The 22,993-nt window shown below is 39.0% G+C and overlaps 2 protein-coding genes across 3 annotated transcripts in view; one reads left to right on the forward strand and one right to left on the reverse strand.

Moving 5' to 3' along the window:
• The first annotated feature begins 2,865 nt into the window (after positions 1-2,865).
• On the forward strand, positions 2,866-15,117 carry LOC107283825 (prickle-like protein 1). The gene is given in 6 exon segments (XM_029283307.1): positions 2,866-2,985; positions 6,277-6,329; positions 6,331-6,409; positions 12,165-12,351; positions 14,174-15,003; positions 15,112-15,117. Coding segments are annotated over 6 exon segments (1,275 nt in total).
• Positions 15,118-16,028: 911 nt separating this feature from the next.
• Positions 16,029-22,993, reverse strand: part of PPHLN1 (periphilin 1) — a 71,120-nt gene continuing 64,155 nt past the window's right edge. For both annotated transcript variants that reach the window (XM_015811805.1, XM_015811804.1), the window contains one exon: positions 16,029-18,588. In XM_015811805.1, the coding sequence (XP_015667291.1) occupies positions 18,397-18,588 (192 nt within the window). In that variant the 3' untranslated portion in view covers positions 16,029-18,396. The remainder of the gene's footprint in view (positions 18,589-22,993) is intronic.

The raw sequence follows: 22,993 nt of genomic DNA on the forward strand, positions 1-22,993 counted from the left end.
CAAGGTTTCAGAACACACTGGAGGATAAGGAAGGAGAGCTGATGGAATGGAAGATCAAGCTGTTAATAGAACTGTGGGGAACTGGAGAAGGAGGGAGGCTATTTAATGAATATCAACAGGCTAGTTCTTCCAAAAATACTTTAACTAAATTGTTTCTCTTGTTTCAAATAATATACATAAAAATAGAGGAAAAATTATTTGATGATCCAAATGCATTGACTTGGAAAGTTAGTTGAAAAAGGAAGAAAGCTAAAGTAAGACTGAAGGAAACAGAAGCTTTGACCTATTAGGGGGGATGTTATATTACCAATCAGTTGTTTGAATATGGTTAAGAATAGATTGCTAGAAATAGAAGTATTATTATAACTAGATAGATAGGATTTGTAATCAGAATATCATATCTTGGTATGAAAAGGAAAATAAGAATATGCTAAGAACTTTGAATAAGGGAAACTTTTGGTTCCCCAAATATAACTTGTTCTGAAATTATAAATGATTGGGATATTTTGAACATGGATGGGAAATTAAAATTGAAAAAAGCAAAAATAGGATATGAACTGAATAAATGGATATTGAGTGCAAATGCAATTAAAATATGCTTTGGTTAGAAAAGATATTCTAAACTGATATTATTGACACTATTAGAAAAATGTAACAAATGTTGATAGGCAATTGTATATTTACAACAATAAGAATTGTATTTGCTTAGTGTGGAAAAAAGTCTGTTACCAGAAGAAGAGAGGATGTATTGGAGGATGTAATATTGGATTTAGTTTGAAGAAGCTTACATGTACCATGGAATCACTAATGGACTCAGTCATCACGTTTCTATTAGACATTTGATTGTAAAAATAGAAAATTAATAAAATATTTATATATTAAAAAAAGAATTCTTCCAAGATAGGCTCAATGACGATGTGTACAACACCTGCATCTCCAGGGGAGCCTCCTGCACCCTCTGCCAGTGGTGCATGCTAGCTGAAGAAGTGGAAATCGACCTGGCCAGGCCCTACAGCTGCAACACCCATGGATGGCCCATCCTGAATACGACATTCTGATTTATCCAGAGACAAAGCATGAGCATGTCAAACTCATGTGAGCATTATTAAATAAACTGCAGGCAACTGGGTTGTATGCTAAGCTCTCAAAGTGCTAGTTCCACAAAAACAAAATTGAATACCTAGGGTACTGGATCGCAAATGAAGAGGTGGAGATGGACCCAGAAAAGATTAAAGCAGTACTAGAGTGGGCCCTCCTTGCTGGAGAAAGCAACTCCAAAGCTTCCTAGGATTCCCTAACTTTTACCGGCAATTTGTCCCCTTTTTTTGCATGAAAACCCAAGCACAGTCAGCTGCTTAATTGGACTATGGAGTGCCAGGCACTTGGTGCCAGCTTTTTTTTAAAAAAAACTATGGAGCAGCAGCTTCCCATTTTGATACCCCCCCATTGCCTCTGTACCTGGACTCTGGCCTGATGCCTAACGGCCAGTTCAGCTGCCCCACCACCACGTACCACCACCGTGCCCCCCCCCACAATGCCAGCAACCGTGCCAGGCTGGTTCTTCCTCCTCCCTTTCATTTCCTGCCTTGTTAGAGCTGGCAGAGTTGTGAGCCAAGCTGTCTCTGCGAAGCCCTCTAGAGCCGCCCCTGCCTCCCTTCCTGGTACCCCAACCCACTCTCACTGTCTGCCCCTCCAGTGGCCCCAGCAGCTGCTACTCCTGCCGCCACTCCCCCTCCCCTCCAGTTCTGGTGACAGATCTGTTGGTCCCCAGCAGTGGAATGCTTTCGCACTGCAATTTTGCTGTTTCCGACACCTTTTATAACTTGAGTCCCATCCCCCTCTGCACAACCTGTCAGAACCATGCTCTAGAGCCACCCAAGTGATCCAAAAGCATAGCCCCTTTAAAAAAAACTTGCTGAGCAGCTGCAGTTTTTTTTAAAATCTTGCATTGCACACTGCCTACTCCCCAGCTTCTGTGATCGCCCTGCCCATTGCCAATCGCATGCTGCCCCAACAGCACCATTGCTTCTGCCTGCCACCCGATTGGCTGGGGGCTATTTGTCCCGTGCAGCCAAAGGCCTGAGTCAAATATTGTCTGGGCAAAAGGGCAATAATGAAGGGCCAGGGGCGGAGGGCCAGGGCTCATGGACTGTGGAGAATGGCCAGTGGAGGGCCAGTGGAGGAGGAAAGCTGACTGTAAATTGGCTGAGGTGGGTGGCTGGAGGCCAAGGGTTGATGCCTAAACTTGCCATTCCTGTTCACTCTTCTAATCTGTGTTTTCAATGCTCAGTGTTCAATATCACCAATTTAATCTATAATTTATTCCCATTATTGCTGTTATATGAAAAAAATGTTTCTATAGTGGATATCCAGGATCTTAAACCATGGTTTAAATTAAAATTTTAATCAACACGTGAGAGTGAAGGGGGAAAATCAAATGGGAAGCCTGCAATTCCAGTTCATATTTTCACATGATTAATTAAAAAGCATTTTTCCTAAATTATACTATAACATATTAAAGCTTAATCTGCATATAAAGTCACTTAATCTCAAAAATATTTTTATTTTTTCTTTGCCCATTAGAGCATGGTTAGCATGTAGAACCTCACTTCTGTCTTCTTCTATTTCAGAACTAAAACACTCCACATGATTGGAAAAGCATTTTACCACTTTGAAAAAATAACCTAAAATAAAATACAAGTATAGGACCAGAGATAGTATGAAATCTGTGTGTTTTGAAGTAATAGCTACAGTATGCTTTTTATTGCAATATTTAACTTTTGATCTGTGTTTTTCTAGAGCTCTTAATTGATGATCTACAACTGAACATCTTGATACTGTTCCACTGACCTGCATAAAGAGGAAATGGAGCCAAAAGTTGGCAATTGTACATCTGGCTTCCAACGAAGTTCAACTTCAGATGATGATTCTGGATGTGCCTTAGAAGAATATGTCTGGGTTCCTCCAGGTCTTAGACCAGAACAGGTAAGGGCAAATATTAACTTGCTTATGTTTCAACTGTATATTCAGAAAGTAATTTTGTACTTAGGTTACCTTGATCTTCATTTTTTTCATATAAATAATGGACAAAAAAAGTGATACCCTTAAAATCTATTTTTATTATTTAGGTTTTATATGGTAGCATTTTCATGATTAAAAAAGATAAGTAAACTTTGAAGTAAGCTAAGAAGGATACAAAAAGACCATAACACATCTTCCTCAACAGCCAATAACCAGATAAGGAGGGATTAACACCATGCAAACAATAAAGCAGAAAACAATACCCTAATCAAGGAACTATCTTGGAGGAAACCACACCATTAAAGGGGCTGGGCAAACTATTGTACTGAATTGTAAATAGGGAATAAATCACACATTCACTCACACTGATAATGTTTCCTGGTTGAGTGAAGGAAGCCTGCAAGCAAACAACCAAGCTCAGCACCAAGAACTCAACCTTTCAACCCTGAGCTACAGATATTCTCTTCATATCAATTGAGAAGCTATGAGCATCCTAGACCAAGCTGAATCCAAGGAATTCCTGGAAGCTTGGCATTCAGACAAATAAGCCATCAGTAGACATATAGAAAAAAACCGTATTTACATACCATTCAAGAGACAATAAAGTAAGAAGGAAAGAAAAAGATCAGAACACATCCTTTCCAGCAGTGAATACCCAAATAAGTAAGGATTAATACCAGGCAATCAATCAAACAGAAAACAATATCCTTATCAAGGAGAAAACCACACTTCTACCAAAACTGGCAGGGCAAGTTATCGTATATAAACAGGGAGCAAACCCTACACTTGTCTGGGTAGCTTTACACTGTTGTATAATAAAATGCAGAGAGAGTATGTGGAATTTTAACCAACCTGCTAACTATTCTGAAGAAGATGGAAGTGAGATGTGCATAATGGCAGCTGTAATTGCCACTGAAAATTGCATTCCAGGGAAGCAATTCAACAGCTGGGTGCTAATAATCTTAGGTAATGTAGTTCTGCTTAGTTAGCTTAGTTCTTCTTTCTAAAAAAAGAAATGCAAATTCTGCTAAAGATGCAAAAAAAAGTAAAAAGTAAAATAGACTTAGCATACCCTATAAATAAAATACCGTATTTTCTGGCGTATAAGACGACTTTCTAAACCCTGAAAATCTTCTCAAAAGTCAGGGGTCGTCTTATACGCCCAGTCGTCTTATACGCCGGAAAATACGGGTATTCAGGCAGGCTTCCAGAGTTTGGCTGGCAGGATGCAGGTAACCCCTTCCCCCGTCCTGCCGCCTCCCACCGCACCGCACCACGCCACGTCCCGCGCCTCCGTGTCTCAAGCCTCTGTGGCACAGAACTGCTGGCGTTACGCTTGGACAGAAGACTTTTTCTTTTACAGATGGGGCGGGTGGGCCTGACATTCGCGCACAGGCAGGACCCCGCCCGCCGAGCCACCGCTTCCCCATCACCTTCCATGCCAGCCGGCTCCGTCTCCAGACCTCCCAGCTGACGGGCGCAGGTCCAGGGGTCGCCAGCTGACGGGCGCAGGAGTTCAGCGCTGCAGCAGCCTCCCCTTTGCCCTCCGTACCGGCCAAAGCGTTGCACCGGCCAAAGCGCTGCAGCAGCCTCCCCTTTGCCCTCCGCACCGGCCAAAGATGTTCCAGCTGATGGGCGCAGGTCCGGGGGTCGCCAGTTGACGGGTGCAGGAGGTAGGCGCCGCCGCGGCCTCCCAGCCGCTTGCTTCTTCAGCTGGAGCAGTTGCAAGGGCTTGCATGATCGGCGGTGGAGAGCGCGTCAGCAGCCCTTGCAAGCCCTTGCAAGCCCTTGCAACTGCTCCAGCCGAAGAAGCAAGCGGCTGGGAGGCCGCGGCGGCGCCTACCTCCTGCGCCCATCAGCTGGTGACCCCCAGACCTGCACCCGTCAGCTGGAACGTCAGGCAACGCTTTGGCCGGTGCAGAGGGCGAAGGGGAGGCTGCTGCAGTGCCGAACTCCTGCGCCCGTCAGCTGGTGACCCCCGGACCTGCGCCCGTCAGCTGGGAGGTCTGGAGACAGAGCCGGCTGGCGTGGAGGGCGATGGGGAAGCGGTGGCTCGGCGGGCGGGGTCCTGCCTGCGCGCGAATGTCAGGCCCACCTGCCCCATCTGTAAAAGAAAAAGTCTTCTGCCCAAGCATAACTTTTAAGGATTTTAAGGATCTTTGAGAGGGAGAGAGAAATAGAGGGAGAGAAAGAGGGAAAGAGAAATAGAGAGAGGGAGAGAGAGAAAGGGGAGAGGGAGAAAGGGAGAGAGAAAGAGGGAGACAGGGAGAGAGAGAGAGAGAAAGAAGGAGGGAGAGGGAGAGAGAAAGGGAGACAGGGAGAGAGAAAAAGAAAGAGACAGGGAGAGAAAGGGAGAGAGAAAGAGAGAGGGAGGGAGAAAGAAAGAGAGAGAGGGAAAGAGAAAGGGAGAAAGAAAGAGAGGGAGAGAGAGAAAGAAAGAAGGAGAGAGATTAAATTAGTAACATGGCTGTTCAGTGAATCTGGTTTCCCCACTAACTTTGCTTGTCACAAGGTTGCAAAAGGTGATCACATGACCCTGGAACAATGTGACCATCATAAATAAGAATTGGTTGCCAAGCATCCAAATGTAAATTACATGACCCTAGGGATGCTGCAGTGGGCATAAGTGTGAAAAATGGTCATAAGTCACTTTTTCCAGTGCCGTTGTAACTTTAAACAGTCACCAAGCAAACTGTTGTAAGTTGAGGACTACCTGTACTTTATCACTTTTTTCCTTTTTTTTTGTCATCAAGCTTTTGACACCTTGCTGGGTGACTGGTGGTACTCGAATGTTGCCATATTCTAAAAGTGGTACAATCGGTGAAAAGGTTGAAAAGCCCTGGCTTAGAAAACAAACAGCATGGCAGCTCCCATGGGTTTATTGTCTTATCCTTCCTTTCAGCTTTAGAATGAATTAGGAAAAGTTTAATCTACTTGCACTGTTTTATGTTTACATGTTTGATGACAAACAGCCTTATGTTTATAAGTGACAGTTTTCCTGCTAAGTACCTGCATGTCATAAGCATTTGAATTAAAATTACCATATTGAAATCAAATCTGATGTTCTTTAATTTTTATTTGGTGTGCGTTGGAAGAGGGGTAGTCTTATACGGTGAGTATAGCCCAAACTCTATATTTTAACTGGAAAGGTTGGGGGTTGTCTTATACGCCGGAATATACGGTATATAAGATAGCAGATGAAGATTTCTTACAAGGAAGTGCATGAATCAGATGTGTGTTTGGCTTCTAATTCAGGTTCAGCTTTACTTTGCTTGCCTGTCAGAGGAGAAGGTCCCATATGTTAACAGTCCAATATCGAATTAAGCAGCTTCTCTATCAGCTGCCACCCCATGACAATGAGGTAGGTATAGATAATCATGTTTGCTCTGCTGGGATGAGACAGAGGGACCTATTCCCTTTCTGGGCAATAAATCTATGGTTTCTCAAAATACAATCCGATTCCCAAAACTATGTGACAAGATGTAACTAATTACAGTGAAATCATGCCATGATAATTCCAGATTAAATACTGAAACATGATGGACTTTGAAAGTCTCCAATTGGTAAGTAATACAGTTCAGTAATTCTGACTGCGCCTCTGATTTAATTTGCATTTTGCTTCATGCAGATGATCTTGACTGATCTCAAAAAGTTAAGCAGTATCATATCTAATTAGTTTTTGGATGAAAACCACCAGGAAATTCCAGGATTTTAAGTTAGATTAGGAAATTGAAAAAATTCTGTACGATCACAAAGATACACTATTTCTATACTGTTAATAAAATACACATCCATCTGGTAACTAGGAGTGAAGTCTCTTGAATGGAGGGCTTCTACCTTACAGGAGCTCCATTTGTGGTGTGTTTCTGAGTTCAATTCAGAGTACTAGAACACAAATGCAAAGGTTTGTTCCTCCACTTCATCCTGCCAAAGACTTTTGTTGTCTTAAAGGCCAAGGATGAAATTTTTTTCTAGATAAGCCCTTGGCCATCAGTATCAGCAGTTAATGCTTAGGGTTTTTTTAAAAAACTTGCTACCAGCAATGTGGCTTATTGTATTATTTTAGTGTTTTTAAATGTTTATAAATACTGTAGCCCCTTATTAATAAATAATAAAAATAAAAAATAGAGAATGGGAGGGGTGTGAGGAAAGATACTTGCCAGCATATAGAATAATATATGCTATTTGCATCTATATTTAGCACCCTAAAACTCTTAAATAACATTTCAATTTACATCAAACTCAGCCCCTTGGGCCTTATTTTTATGCTTTGCTTTCCACTTTGCAACATTAGAGCTACTGTGCTTTCCTACAGTAGCATCTGTTCTATGGAATAATGACTATTCACTCTTGTGTCAGGCACCACTTCTGGTGTAATTTAGTGGGTTTTTTTAAAAGTATAATAACCCTGGGCACCGTCTTCCTTCGGCGTCTCTTTAAACGGTGCTCGGATATTGTAAGTCCACAAAGAACTGGGGAAAAGAACCGGGCGGGCGGGTGAGAGAGGCGGGAAGAAAAAAAGGGGGGGAAATCCACACACGCTCGCGCAGGGAAAGGGGGAAACGGGTGGGCCGGCCGGCTCCCCTCTCCTCTTTGTGTGTGTGTGTTTGTCTCTCTCTCTCTCTCTCTCTCTCTCTCTCTCAATTCTCCCCCACCCCAAAAGCGGAGAGGGGGCGACCTTGCAAAAGGGAGGGGGCTTCTCCCGGTTGCGGGGAAGGCTGGAGGTGCGCCTTTCTCGGCCAGCCCGGGTAAATTTGGCCGTATTCTTCAGCCAATTCTTCATGTGATGCTCCAGGTACGGCCCTCCCCACTTCCCTTCCGTTCCCTGCGGCACTGCGTGTCGAGGCTGGGACGGAATACCCCGGGCCGCCGCAGCCAAGCGCGAGGGGGAACGCCAGACGCCTCGCGCGAAGGGGGGAGGCCTGGCAATGCTGCGCCCTACCGGGCGCTCACCGGGGGGCCGAGGCGGCCAGGGAGGAACAGCCAACTGCCAGCAACCAGCCGGAACTGCTGGGGCCGGCCCGTATTGAAGAATACGGCCAAATTTACCTGGGCTGGCCGAGAAAGGCACACCTCCAGCCTTCCCCGCAACCGGGAGCAGCCCCCTCCCTTTTGCAAGGTCGCCCCCTCCCCGCTTTTGGGGTGGGGGAGAATTGAGAGAGAGAGACAAACACACACACACACACACAAAGAGGAGAGGGGAGCCGGCCGGCCCACCCGTTTCCCCCTTTCCCTGCGCGAGCGTGTGTGGATTTCCCCCCCCTTTCTTTTTTCGGCCCGCCTCTCTCGCCCGCCCGCCCGTTTCCAGCTTCTCACTATCCAAGAATACCCTTCCAGCTGACATGGGGCGTGTTATCAACTATTGCTCCTTTGTGCAAAGTGCTACAATCGCGCGGTTACCAGAGGGGTGGGGTTGCAAAGAGGCCGATTAGCCCAGGCGGAAAAATGTGTGTGCTGAAAAATGCCCCCTCGGCTTATACTCGAGTCACCATTTTTTCCCAGTTCTTTGTGGAAAAATAGGTCCCTCGGCTTATAGTCGGGTCGACTTATACTCGAGTATATACGGTAATTAAATTTACTCAGAACATTATACTCAGAGAAAAATATTTTATTTATTTCAGTTTTGATTGCTAAACAGGATAGTTTATCTTCAAAAAATTGTTGTTGTTGTTGTTGTTGTTAATTGTGAAGTCGTGTCCGACCCATCGCGACCCCATGGAAAACGTTCCTCCAGGTCTTCCTGTCCTCTACCATCTTCTGGAGTCCATTTAAGTTCATGCCTACTGCTTCGGTGACTCCATCCAGCCACCTCATTCTCTGTCGTCCCCTTCTTCTATTGCCCTCAATCTTTCCCAGCATTAGGCCCTTCTCCAGTGAGTCCTTCCTTCTCATTAGGTGGCCAAAGTACTTGAGTTTCAACTTCAGGATCTGGCCTTCTAAACAGCAGTCAGGGTTGATCTCTTCTAGGACTGACCAGTTTGAACGCCTTGCAGTCCAAGGGACTCACAGGAGTCTTCTCCAGCACCATAGTTCAAAGGCCTCAATTCTTTTGCGCTCAGCCTTTCTTATGGTCCAACTTTCGCATCCATACATTGCAACTGGGAAACCATGGCCTTGACTATACGCACTTTTGTTGGCAGTTTGATGTCTCTGCTTTTTAGTATGCTGTCTAGATTTGCCATAGCTTTCCTCCCCAGGAGCGTCTTTTAATTTCTTGGCCGCAGTCCCCATCTGAGGTGATCTTGGAGCCCAGGAAGATAAAATCTGTCACTACCTCCATTTCTTCCCCATCTATTTGCCAGGAATTGAGAGGGCTGGATGCCATGCTTTTCTTAATGTTGAGTTTCAAGCCAACTTTTGCACTCTCCTTCACCCGCATCAAGAGGCTCTTTAGTTCCTCTTCACTTTCTACCATTAGAGTGGTATCATCTGCATATCTTAGGTTGTTGATATTTCTCCCGGCAATCTTAATTCCAAATTTTGATTAATCTAGCCCTGTCTTTCTCATAATGTGCTCTGCATATAAGTTAAATAGGCAGGGCGACAGTATACAGCCTTGCCGGACTCCTTTCCCAATTTTGAACCAATCAGTGGTTCCGTGTCCAGTTCTCACTGTTGCTTCTTAACCCGCCTATAGGTTTCTCAAGAGACAAATAATGGTCTGGTACTTCCATCTCTTTAAGAACTTGCCACAATTTGTTGTGATCCACACAATCAAAGGCTTTAGCATAGTCAATGAAGCAGAAGTAGATGTTTTTCTGGAACTCCCTTTCTCCATGATCCAGCGTATGTTGGCAATTTGATCTCTAGTTCCTCTGCCTCTTCGAAATCCTGCCTGTACTTCTGGTAGTTCTCGATCCACATACTGCTGAAGTCTAGCTTGTAGGATTTTAAGCATAACTTTACTAGTATGTGAAATGAGTGCAATGGTGCGATAGTTTGAACATTCTTTGTTTCTCATATTTGGCATTAAGATTTAATGCTGTACAACTCAACAATTCTGTAAAATGATTCAGAATGAAACCATTCTTAAACGCTCAAGATTCATTTGAGCTTAAACTATTCTTATTACACTGTCAAACTATATATCCCCTCAAAATACTGTATATGTAGATTTTTATGATAATTGCTGCAAGGATATTATGTGTTTCTTATTGGAAATGTCTGAACCCTTCAATGGAAAAATGGCTAACCAAGTTGTGGGAGTATACTTTGATATTAAAATAAGTTTGCACCTTAAAAGTAAATCAAACATAAATTTTAGCTCAAACCGGAAACTGTTTTTCAAGTATAATACATGGATTGGGAGCATATCCAATATTAGGGCTTATCTCTGCATAGAAGTTTTGCTTCAAGATACTTAAACAGAATAATTTATTTTTACTTATTTTATATCCCAGCTTTATTATCTTTACAAATAACTCAAGGTGGAGAACACATCCAACACATCCTCCTATTGCACCACTTTGGCTGAGAATGACAGGCTCAAGGTTATCCAGCTGGCTTTTATGGCCAAGGCGAGACTTGAATTCATAGTTTCCTGCTTTCTAGCTCTGTGCCTTAATCACTAGACCAAACTGGCTTTCTAATTCTTCTCTTATACATTTTTATAAGAGATTATAAATTACCATAAATAATAATTCTTAGCAATATGCGCTGAACTTAATATATCATATAATTTATATTGTATTGACTATGACCGGCATGGAGGCCTAGTGGTGAAGACTCTCACCTCCAGCGACAGATGTTTCTCCCTTAGAGCACAAAGAAAAAATATCTGCTGCGAACTCCACATGGGTGGCAGAAAGGGCATCCAGCCAGTAAACGCTCAGCTCCAGTCACCCAAATGCTCAGCTCCATTCAGTCACCCACACCCCGAATAGGGACTACAGAGTTGTAAAAAGGGAGAGTTTTTTTTAAAATTGACCATAGTTCTTGATATTCATTCATTGGCCATTACTAATACCATTGGGTGGGTGGAAAACCATTTATACTGTTGAAGTAATGTGACATAATTATTTCTCTCTTTTAACATACCTTGCCAGCATTTATTTCCTAATTGCTACCTGTACCAAAAATTGCTGCTGCTAAAAGGGAGAAGTCTTGTCCACAGGTACCCAATACTAAGTATCAATTGCTAAGTATCTTGGAAGGAACAGAGTCTTCTGTGAGTGCATTTGATTATGACTTATCATCTGATATCACCACATATACCCTTTGGGACAAAAATAATTCCCCACATCACTTAAAAACTAAATTTCACATACATTGTTATGCATTGCTTCTAGTAAAAGTAATAATTAAATTGAAGAAATGTAACTTGCAAGAATACTGTTGGATTGTATATGACAGTCTTATGTGTGAGTTTTGCCCCTTCCCCTTTTTTTGTTATTTTAAATTAGAAAAAAGAAAAAAGAGGAAAGAGTTAAAAATGATAGTATATCAGTAAGTAGACAAAGAAGTTGTAGAAGTGGTACACTAGTGATCAAATATATTATTAATATATTCTGCTTCTATTAATTTTCATTAAGTTACTTTCAACAAGGGGAATGGTTTTAAAGATCCTTTAGAATCTCTGAACTGAATACCTTATTTATACAGATAATCCTTGAATTATGACTGTAATGGAGCCTGTTGTAAGTCATAACAGTTGTAAAATGAGTTGTCATATGACCAACCTGGTTTTGCAATTTGTGTGAAGTGGTTACGTGAAGACAGTGGTCATAAAACAAATGCCATGGTCATTAAGCAAATGCTGTGTTCATTAAGCAAACCAATTATTCATTATAGCACATTATAGGCAGAAGTCAGAATTGCCATTTTTGGCAAAACCATTGTAAAATGCATTCACGTGACCATAAGATGTTGCATACAGCTGTAAATGTGGCCATATTGTGAGTGCCTGAAGTGCAGTAATGTGACTGTGGGGGAACTCTGTTGGAACTTTGGAACCACGTTGTAAGTCTCCCTTTTCAGATAGGTTGTAACTTTGAATGGTCACTAAGAAACTGGTCATAAGTTGAGGACTACCATTAAAATGTTTTATCTCCACTATTTTAAGGATAAATCATTATCCCCCCCAAAAGAGTGAGAAATAAGAGAAACTCCTAAAAACTAAACTATTTCCTCCCCACTTACCATAGATCATTTTTGCTGTTGAATGTACAGAAGCAGAAGGTCGTCACTGGCACATGAAACACTTCTGTTGCCTTGAGTGTGAAACCATTCTTGGAGGACAGAGGTATATTATGAAGGATGGACACCCATTGTGCTGTGGCTGCTTTGAATCTCTTTATGCAGAATATTGTGAGACTTGTGGGGAACATATAGGTAAGCTTGCATCTTGACTGGCAAAAAATATTTGTTGAAGCTATTTAATTACAAAATCATGTTTTTAACCTGAGGAACAAGTTAAATCTCCTTTTGAATGGCTGTCATGATTCAATTGATAATTGACTTTTAGCTTATTTGTAGAATCTGAGATCCCTAGAGTTATGCCTATTATTTTTAAATTACTATCCCGATGAGAAGAACATTTCAGGCCCACATTTCAGGCTAACAGCATCAATGTTGGCTGTTGATGCCAACGTTATCATGCTTCAACAAAAAATCAAGGAAAATAAGATTAATTCTGTAAATGCAGGCTATCAGCAAATTGTTTTAATAGAACTTTTAGTATGGTGATATAGTTTTTCATATTTTTTATTATTCTTGCTGTTGTTTTTAATTGTTGTGGGTAGCCCAGAGTCACAATAGATGGTTAACTATACAAATTGAATGAATAAATAAAAATTAATTCCACTCTAATTGGACAGTCTTTTTTCTAGCCATGGCTTCTACTCTATTGCTAAGACGGCAATAGAGTAGAAGCTTCCCTCTTGAACCTCTTATGATTATATCAGTAAACATTTGACTAATGAGCTGGACACTTTATGGATATAATTGCTTTGAACTGGAAGTCAGATGGTCAGAATCCAAGAGTAACACCTTGTGGTTACTTGGAATAATTTTTTAGCCTATACTGTTAAGAAAGTGGACAACGTCCTTTGTTATATCAGTTCTGTTACTTAGAGGATCTTGCTCTTCATTGTTGGTTCAGGCTATCAGGGAGGGGAATAAGCAACTGAATCCTAGTGATAGTCAACACCTGATTGTGGAAGGAAAATCATGCTTATGTTGAAAGAGGTGGTTTCACTAAGAAACTTGCTTTGAAACCAGCAATTTCAGTTATCACTAATAATCAAATGTTATTTCAAAATTTTATTGTCAATTTTGTTTAACATCTATAGCTATTGGGAAAGGCAATTCATTTTATTCTGAAATATGCATGTAATAATAATAATAATAATAATAATAATAATAATAATAATAATAATGTTGGAAGGGAGCTTGGAGGTCTTTTAGTCCAACCTCCTGCTCAGAAAGGAAACCCTATACCATTTCAGACAAATGGCTGTCCAGTCTCTTCTTAAAAACTTCCAGTGTTGGAGCACTCATCACTTCTGGAGGCAGGTTGTTCCACTGGTTAATTGTTCTAACTGTCAGGAAGTTTCTCCTTAGTTCTAGGTTGCTTCTCTCCTTGATTAGTTTCCATCCATTGCTTCTTGTCCTGCCTTCAGGCGCTTTGGAAAATAGCTTGACTCCCTCTTCTTTGTGGCAGCCCCTGAGATATTGGAACACTACTATCATGTCCCCCCTCGTCCTTCTCTTCATTAAACTAGACATACTCAATTCCAGCAGCCTTTCCTTATATGCTTTAGCCTCCAGTCCCGTAATCATCTTCGTTGCTCTTCTCTGTACTCTTTCTAGAGTCTCAACATCTTTTTTACATCGTGGTGACCAAAACTGGATGCAGTATTCCAAGTGTGGCCTTACTTGGAATACTGCATCCAGTTTTGGTCACCACGATGTAAAAAAGATGTGATATCACCAAGTTAGTTATCACTGAAATAATTCAGAAATCTGATACATTATACTGTTGTCTTGTTCTCCTTGCACTGGGTTTGATGAAGGAAAAATTTGAATAGATAAGTAATTCACACATTCCACATTCAAAATCCAAATGTGGCTTTTTAATAAACTTAAATTACATTTTTAGAATTTAACTGGATAATTTTTTCAACTAAAATTACTTTTTTCTTTTAATTCTTAGATGTTTCAATTAATGAAATCAAACCAAGACCTTCTCTGTACTCCTTTGAAACCTATCAGGAGCTAGAGGCAGAGGATTGTGAGAAAATGAGCAACATGGGAACTCTGAATTCATCAATGCTTCATAGAAGTACTGAGTCTTTGAGAAGTGTAAGTTCTGAATTATGTCAGGCTGAGACACTGCCAGAAGAAAAATCAATGCATGTGCCACTATTAAGAAGATCCAAATCACAGATTAGGCCTCAGCAAGTAAAATTTTCAGATGTCATTGATAATGGAAACTATCACAATCTTGATATTCACCAATCTCCTATGAGTGAAAGGACTCGCAGACGTGTTTATCAGTTTGAAGACCATGGAAAGAAACATCATCAAAGGAACAGAAGGTCTCGATCTGACAATGCACTTCATCTGGTTGCAGAAAGAAAACCTTTTCCAAAACAAAGGCTTAATTTTTATTCCCCTCAGGATTATAATGCATTTATTCAGAATAAAAAGCCTCAGGCAGTTTGGGCATATACTCCAACTTTTTTCAGCCAATATAATCATCTTGCGCCTGATTATGCAACGGGGAAACCAAGAGATCAGTTTTTTGAATTTTTGGGTGAGGACGAAGATTCTTGGTGTTCATCTTCATCATCTTCAGATTCTGAAGAGGAAGGATATTTTTTAGGACAACCCATTCCACAGCCAAGATCTGTGAGATATCCCTGCTATGCAGATTTTGTTTCTAGTCCCAGTGCTGAACTTCCCACTACCCAACTTAGACAGATAACAAAATCTAAAAAAAGGAAAGCGCACAAAGGCAAAAAGTGTATAATTTCCAAAAATGTACTGCCTATAAACTTCGTGTCTACACTGTGTTTCAAATCTTGTGTAACTAAATAATGTCAGCAAAACCTGTAACATGGATAAATTTTGTCCATGTTCTTCATCAAGGCTTGAAAGCAGTTTAAGACACTACATCAAAAAATAAAAAATAAACCTTTGACATTGATTACCTTCTTTAGAACTATTCTGGTTTGCATACAACTTGAGATTTAGGAAAATAAACCAACGTTAGAAATTTTCCCTCTGATTATATGAAAAGAGTATATGAACGCCAGGCTCAGGACACAGTCTTCCTTGTTTATGGATATAATACTAAATCAGAGATGAGTCTGGATTTTATGGGATTTTTGTTCTCATCAGCTCTGTTAACATGATCAATAGGGATGATGGAAACTGGGTAGCTTTCCACACAGAGATGAACAGTATGAAGAATTAATATTTTAGATAGATCCTGGCCTAATTTCAAAAGTTTCTGTTTTGAAGGGAGAAATGCAATATTTTATAAAAGGAATACATTTTTCAAAGGAACAATTCAAGCTTCTGGCAAAAACAAGCTATCCAATCTAATTTGTCTTTTCAAAAAGAAAAAAAGAAAAATGGTGGTCCTATTCATGGCATGATGCGTCAGAGAGATTATTCTCTGAGGGAATATGACCATTGACAGTAATGATTGCCCATTTAATGTTATGTGCAAATAATCTGATTTTTGCAGTTTCTTTTCCCTATATGTATGTTTAATGTAACCCAACCATTTTGATGCCAAGCAATGATTACCTGGTTCTGTGCTAGACATTAAACTGCTTCTTCTTAAATTGACCATTCTTTTATATCTTCATGGGAGTGAATCTCAGGCAAATTTTGCTTATAATTTACAACTTGTAAAAACTAATGTGATGTGAGCTAATAATCCCTGCTTTCAAAATAAGATGTCACTGAATTTGCTTAAATTAAAATTTATGAAAATATGTGAGACTCCCATATATTTGGAACAGTATTTCAAGTTTCAAATGTAATACGAGCAGCAATTAAGAGTTATCAGAGATTTATTATGTAGTATTTTACAGTTTCCTCTATTCATAACTTAACAGTGCAATTAATGTATATATTGTAAAATTAAGATTTATTCAACTATTTTTATATTCCTGAATTACAAGGCATTTGTTTAAGATAGACAAATAATTTTGTTAGAAGGTTTAAGATCAGTTTGGTTTAGGCAGGAGTTTGTTAAATATTCATACATTTATAATGAAATGTTTAATTTTTGCTAGTAAAGCTATGTTTGCATGGTGCAGCTATGTAAATAATGTTTCAGCTATGGTTCACAATATTAAATAATTATTTATGGGTCAATAAACTTTGTGTAAATTAAACAAGTAAAACTGGCATGTATAAATTGAGCTAAACATTATACTTTAAGCTAAATTTCAATGCTAGGTTCTAAACCTAAAATAGATAACATATTGCTTTGTTAAAAGGTGATTTGTACAGGATACATTGGTATATCCTGCTTGGTTAAATAGCAGTACATAAAAGCTGATTCTGATGAGTAAATTAATCTCATCCTACTTTGATCTCAGATTAATAAATCGTCCAATATATTCTTCTAACAACAAAAAAAGTGAATGTTTTCACAATCAGCAGAATGTTATTTCTAAGATCAACTAAATAAAATTATACCATGCTTTCTACTAAGAATGGTTAATGGTCCACTCAGTTCAAATCTACATTTGTAGCTTCTTTGCTTAATATGATATGGATTTGTTTATTGAGCCTATCTTAAGTAGGCTCAGGTTCCATCAGCATGCAAGTGATATAATTTTTTACTGGCTTTTGCTGAATGTTATTTCTATTTAGTTAGTGAGATCAATTCTTTAACTCAGTTTCTAATAACTGGCTTTCTGTCATTAGAATAGAATAGAGCTGGAAGGGACCTTGGAGACCTTCTAGTCGAGCCCCCTGCTCAAGCAGGACAACCTATACTGTTTCAGACAAGTGACTGTCTAGCCTCTTTTAAAAAATCTCCAGTGATGGAACGCCCACAATTTCTGGGGGCATTTGTTTACATAATTTATAAATTTGGTTTATTTCCATATTCTGTGTATAGCTCAGAACACTGAAATGTAATATAGTATGTTCTAGCTGCTTTCAGTTAAAACTTTCACAGTCCCTTTCACTGGTCATTAGTTAACTAAGGCAAACTGAGGGACAGATTGATGTGTTCAGAAGCACATCTGTATGTTTATCCATTTTTATGGGTTTAAACAACAAACATATATCATGTTTCTTTCCATTCTTATGAATACAGGAAGTATTGCCTCCAAATCACCCATCTATTTAAACAGAGGAAACTTACTTTTTGTTACTTTAGGATTAAATAATCTTACACCTAACCATGGGTAAACAACATTTCAATTTACAAAACCAAAATTGTTCTGTATATTACATGTGGAAAGTACACTTGAACTGTAATAGATAATCCTGCTGTCCATGTGGCAGTCAATCATTTTATCAAGTATGATATGTGAATGTAACCAACCTTGTTGCAATTCTGGGAAGAATCCTTTCCAGTAGCCTAGTCTCAAATTGTAACAGTAATATATAACAAAGTGATGTTGGATAAAGTTCAGCAATTGCAATTGAATTGCAATTATGAGCTTACTTACTCTTCTATCCTACAATTATGGGAAGTATCATCTTGTTTGAATTACTGTACTATTTGTGAAATGATGAATTACACAATTCTTATATTTTGAAAACACTTCTGCTGCCTTCACTAGACCCATTTCTAAAAATAATATCCCATAGTGTACTGGAAATTACAGAAACTCCAGAAGAGAATAAGAATATATATTTTCCATTACTATTAAAGACAAATATTGTTTATACAACTGTACAAAGCTTTCAAGAAAATGCAAATGTTGATACAACTCTGAAGGAGTTTAATTATACAGGCTATTTGAACTTACAAAACCATTAAGCTAAACAACTAGCTTAATGGAACTGTCCAAACAATGGTTTCCAATCAAATTTATATAGCTACTCTAATTAAAGGCAACACATATGTAAATTTTATATAAATACAGGTGCACATTACTATTTTATATACATTCATCAATATCAATAAAATTACCAAATGGTCAGTCATACTCAAATAGCAACCTGTTTCAATAATTGGAGCAGCTCTTTTTGTTAAGGATTTTCAAAATATGGCTGACATGAATTGAATTTTATATATTCAATATATTTTCCAAACGGAACCAACTAAGTAAATAATATTGTATGTTTTGCAATTAATTCAATTTTATGAAGAGATCAAATGCAAGATGAACAAATTTAGATCATTAGCATCGATGAATCAGGTAGCCTTTATATATGAGTAACCCATAATTTATCTTACGTTTCTTCAAATTCTTGACTCGCAGAATCATATTCTGCAATGAAGTGTTTAAGTTCTTCGACACATCGCTCACCAATCTCATGCAAATTTTGTCTCAAAGAAAACTGAATGGGTTTTTCTAATGCAGGGTCTTTTTCGATCAGCATCTTTACCACAGCACCAAAAGTTTCACAATCCTGTCGATATACCTAAAAAATGAGTTTTAGAAATGCATGCAGTGAAATACATTACTCTATAGTTATCTACCCCAAACTGAACTATAGCTAGATTTATAGATCTTATAAAAATTGTCTTACATTTCCATTTCCTGGAATGAAGAAAAGTGTGTTTAGGAGAAGGAGTGGCAGAACCTGGGAATGGAAATAAAAGAGGGAACAGCCTAGATTCGCCACATAGCCACAAGCAGACTAAGTCCAACTGCCCCTTGAATTCTGTTGACACTCAACTAACTCCAAGCAGGTACTAACCATTAGTTGAGAAGATTCCTGTGCATAGGCTTTTTAGTAATAAATCAGTTTAATTGGACCTTCACATGTGGACCTGGTTTTCGTGCCTGTTATTATGCATGTTTTTCGAGATTTGAAAACAAGTGTTAAGATATTTAAAATTTAATACCTGGAGCAGTGAAGTGTTGAACAATGAGTATTAACACACACTTATAGCTAATTGGTTAAAGAGAGCTGGCCACTGCATGAGGGAATCTGAGTTGTAATTTGTTACTGAGAGCTTTCTTGTTTCCTGCTTTTTTGCCCTGTGTGCCCTATATGCTCTCTGTGATTTACCTGATGATGGGAGGAATAAGAAGATTAAAAGATTCCAGCAGGAGAAAGAAAGCACAGAGATCAAAGAAAGAAAACAGATTTCTGTGGTGTAGGCGAACAAAAAACAACAACAAAGACATTGGTTATTGGACTAGTTATTGGTTATTGGCTAGTGAGCATATTATAAATAACCCATAGCTTTTTTCCTGTCTGAGACCTGCTGCCTAGGAATATGTAAGCCTGGCAAATGGTAATCATTCTTTTGTACAAGGGCAAGGAACAGTATATGTACCATGTATTGGTAAATTGATAAGATTTATATGTACCAGATTTAGATCACAATTTTCTGATTGTGTCTTGCTTAGGCAATGAAAGGTATGAGGTAATTTTTGCAAAGGGTACATGCAAAGTCATAAAGAATAACAGGGTGTGTGCACAAGGTTTGAAACTGAACAATTTATATATTTTGAACCACAAGGAAACTGGTGGCAGTGTACAGACAATATTTTCTAATGAACCAAAGCATAATGGGTGTGCACATTTATTGCACAGAAGGCTGGGTCATGCAAGCTTTAAAGTATTGTGGAAAACGCCTGACTTGGGTGTAGGTTTAAACGTAAAAGATTGTGATAACTATTATATTGTGCTATTTGCAAGGAGGTCAAATCAAAAGTATACTTGTCAGCAAAAGAAGTGAAAGGAAATCTGACAGGATTTTTCAGTTAGTGCATGCTGATTAAATTGGCCCTCTACTCCCATCAACGGGAGAGACCAAATTTGCTTTGGTAACTGTTGATAATTTCTCTAGACATTGGTTTTGTTATTTACTAAAAAGCAAAACAAGTGTTTCAACAATTTAAGCAGTGGGTAGTGTTTATAGAGAGGAGGTATAATCAAAATGTATGTCAGCTACAAACAGACAGAGAAACAGAATTCATGTCTAACATGTTTCAGCAGTGGCTGAGAAAGAAAGGTATAATCCATAGAAGAACCAATCTCTACACTTCAGCAGAGAATGGAGTTGCTGAATGCAGGAACGATATGTTACAAACTATGAATGATGCACTGCTAGCAGATGCAGGAATGAGTAAGCTATATTGGGGAGAGGCAATTTTAACTGCCAATTATTTGGTCAGTAGACTATAGAGTTCAGCAATTAATCAAGCTCCATATTACATGTTGTATGGAAGACAACATCTTTGGAACATTTAAGAATCTTTGGCCGCAGTGCACAGGTGCACATTCCCAAAAGAATTAAAAAGAAAGGACAGCTCAACAACAGATGTCCTTTCCTAAGGACATCTACCCATCCTACCAGATCATATAAGGTGAACCTGCTCTTAATCCCTTCCTTTAACCATTGCCATTTTATGGGAGTTAAGCAGCTTGCCTTTTCCATGGCCATCCCTGCCCTGTAGAACACTCTTCCCCCTGAAATTTGGCAGGCCTCTACCCTCCTAACCTTCTGAATTGCACTGAAGCACTGGTTTTCCCCCAAATGCTGGGATAGGATGATGTGACTGCATGTTGGAAGCTTGACTTGGTGCCAGGGGTCAATTGTAGTCCTAAGTTGAGGACTACCTGTATTGTGTAGTTCAATTATGTATAACTGAGACTAACAAAGAAACTATTGTAGTTGTGCTGGAATCGAGTACTGCTTTTCCACAACTATCTCACTAAAATGAAATTATATGCAACCCTATTGTTGTTGTTAGTTGCGAAGTCGTGTCCAACCCATCGTGACCCCATGGGCAATGTTTCTCCAGGCCTTCCTGTCCTCTACCATCTTCTGGAGTCCACATCTTCTGGAGTCCATTTAAGCTCACGCCTACTGCTTCAGTGACTCCATCCAGCCACCTCATTCTCTGTCATCCCCTTCTTATATTGCCCTCAATCCTTCCCAGCATTAGGCTCTTCTCCAGTGAGTCATTAGGTGGCCAAAGTACTTGAGTTTCAACAACTTCAGGATCTGGCCTTCTAAAGAGCAGTCAGGATTGATCTCCTCTGGGACTGACCGGTTTGGTAAAACTCTACCAATATATTCATCTAAGCATGACTACCTCAAGAAATTGGTCACTGGATTCCACAACATTTAAAGGATCTGGTCCTCCAAATATAAGCCAAAAAATTTATGATGGCATAAATCATAGTTAAACATGACTCTTTTAACGTCTTTAACTGATTGTAAAATATAAAAAGACAAAAATAAACATCTAAAAATACAACAAAGAATAATTCACTTTTCACTATAGAAAGGACCCCACCCTTCAATAATTACAATAAAAGTAACAAGCTATCTGAAAGCTGTTTCCTAAATCCCTTCCATAATAAAATTGTTCTCTGCAAAAACAGGAAGGGTGCAGGTTTATCTTAAAAACTGTTTGCTTAATATTATTTGCTAGCTAGAAACGCATTGCTAATTCTTGTTTTCTGTTTATAGGTCACTCAGGAAGGAATTTTAATTTAGACACATATAAATGAGATGGTGGATTTCACTGTATAGTCTTGGAAATATATCCCATTTTTACTGGAGACAGAAATGTATGTTTTAAAAGATTCATTCCAAAATTCTAATAAAAATCTACAAACTGCATTTTCTTTTTAGAAAAAAAGCTATGTGGCAAAGCAATTCAACTATCAGACTAACAAAAAAGGAATAAAATACAAATGAGTAGTTATTCAAAATTTGTAATGAGTAGTTTAACCTATATTTCTTAATTTTACACAGTTGCAAAGGTATTTACATAGAGAAACTGCTGGCAAAACTGACAGGTGTATTCAACACATTATAAAAACAGCACATTGTAGAAACAGCACAAAATATTTAAATATGCATTGAATATGTATGAAACTTTTCAAGGAGTTTTTTTAAATAGCTAAAAGCAGTTTGTTACTCTGCTAAGGATTTATGTGTATGGGATGCAAGATAGACATCATTACAGATAGCTTGATCCTACTTGGAAGGATTATTATGGTATATTCCTTCTTACAGTTCCTTACTGCTAACCATTATACAAGCTTTTAAAGCTTAATTTAACTAACTAGCCATGATTCACACCCAGCCTCTAAATCAGAATTAGAAATTTCCACATCATAGAATGCTATGGTTTACCCAATGCTAGGGTTTATCCAAACAGGAAAATAAAAGTTCGTGAGAATATAAAAAGGAAGAAAGCAAAGATTAAAAAGACAGCAAAGAGTTGATTAGTCACTGCTCTAGTTCAGCAAGGCAATGAATCATACGTTTCCTCTACAATAGGCATGTCAAACTCGCGACGTATCGGAGCTTTTTCGCCATTGCCGGCAATAGAGTAGGCGCGGCTCCGGTATGATTAAACTGGCCCGTGGGCTGGCAGTTTGATACCCCTGCTCTACAATAATAAGAAGCATCCATGAATAGATATACTGTATACTCTCTCTAAAATGTAATCTTGGCATTCAATTATTCTAATTCTACTTATGGAACTGCATTTTATAAAGTAACAAAATGATATCAAAGCACTTGTTTAAACATTAAGTGTATTTTATTTTTCTCTTTCCTTACTATTTTTATCTAAAATGTTTTTCCCTATTCCTTCAATATGTTACTTTCTTTTCTAAGCTGCTTTTTTTAATATGCTGCTCTTTAGACATACTGGCCATGCTGCAAGATGTAGTCTCAATACATCTAAAAAACAGCATATTGGGCAAGATTCAGAATAATCATTTTTAATACAGCCTAAAACAGATGTGGGTCCAAGCAGTTGTTGCTACAGTTTCATAAAAGGGATTAAACATACTAGACCTATACTGCTTCATTTTATAGATGACTAGCATCTATAAAGCTGAGGTG

Source organism: Protobothrops mucrosquamatus, unplaced genomic scaffold (genome assembly GCF_001527695.2).
Source record: "Protobothrops mucrosquamatus isolate PMUCROS unplaced genomic scaffold, P.Mucros_1.0 scaffold49, whole genome shotgun sequence".
In the NCBI taxonomy this organism is placed as follows: Eukaryota; Metazoa; Chordata; class Lepidosauria; order Squamata; family Viperidae; genus Protobothrops; species Protobothrops mucrosquamatus.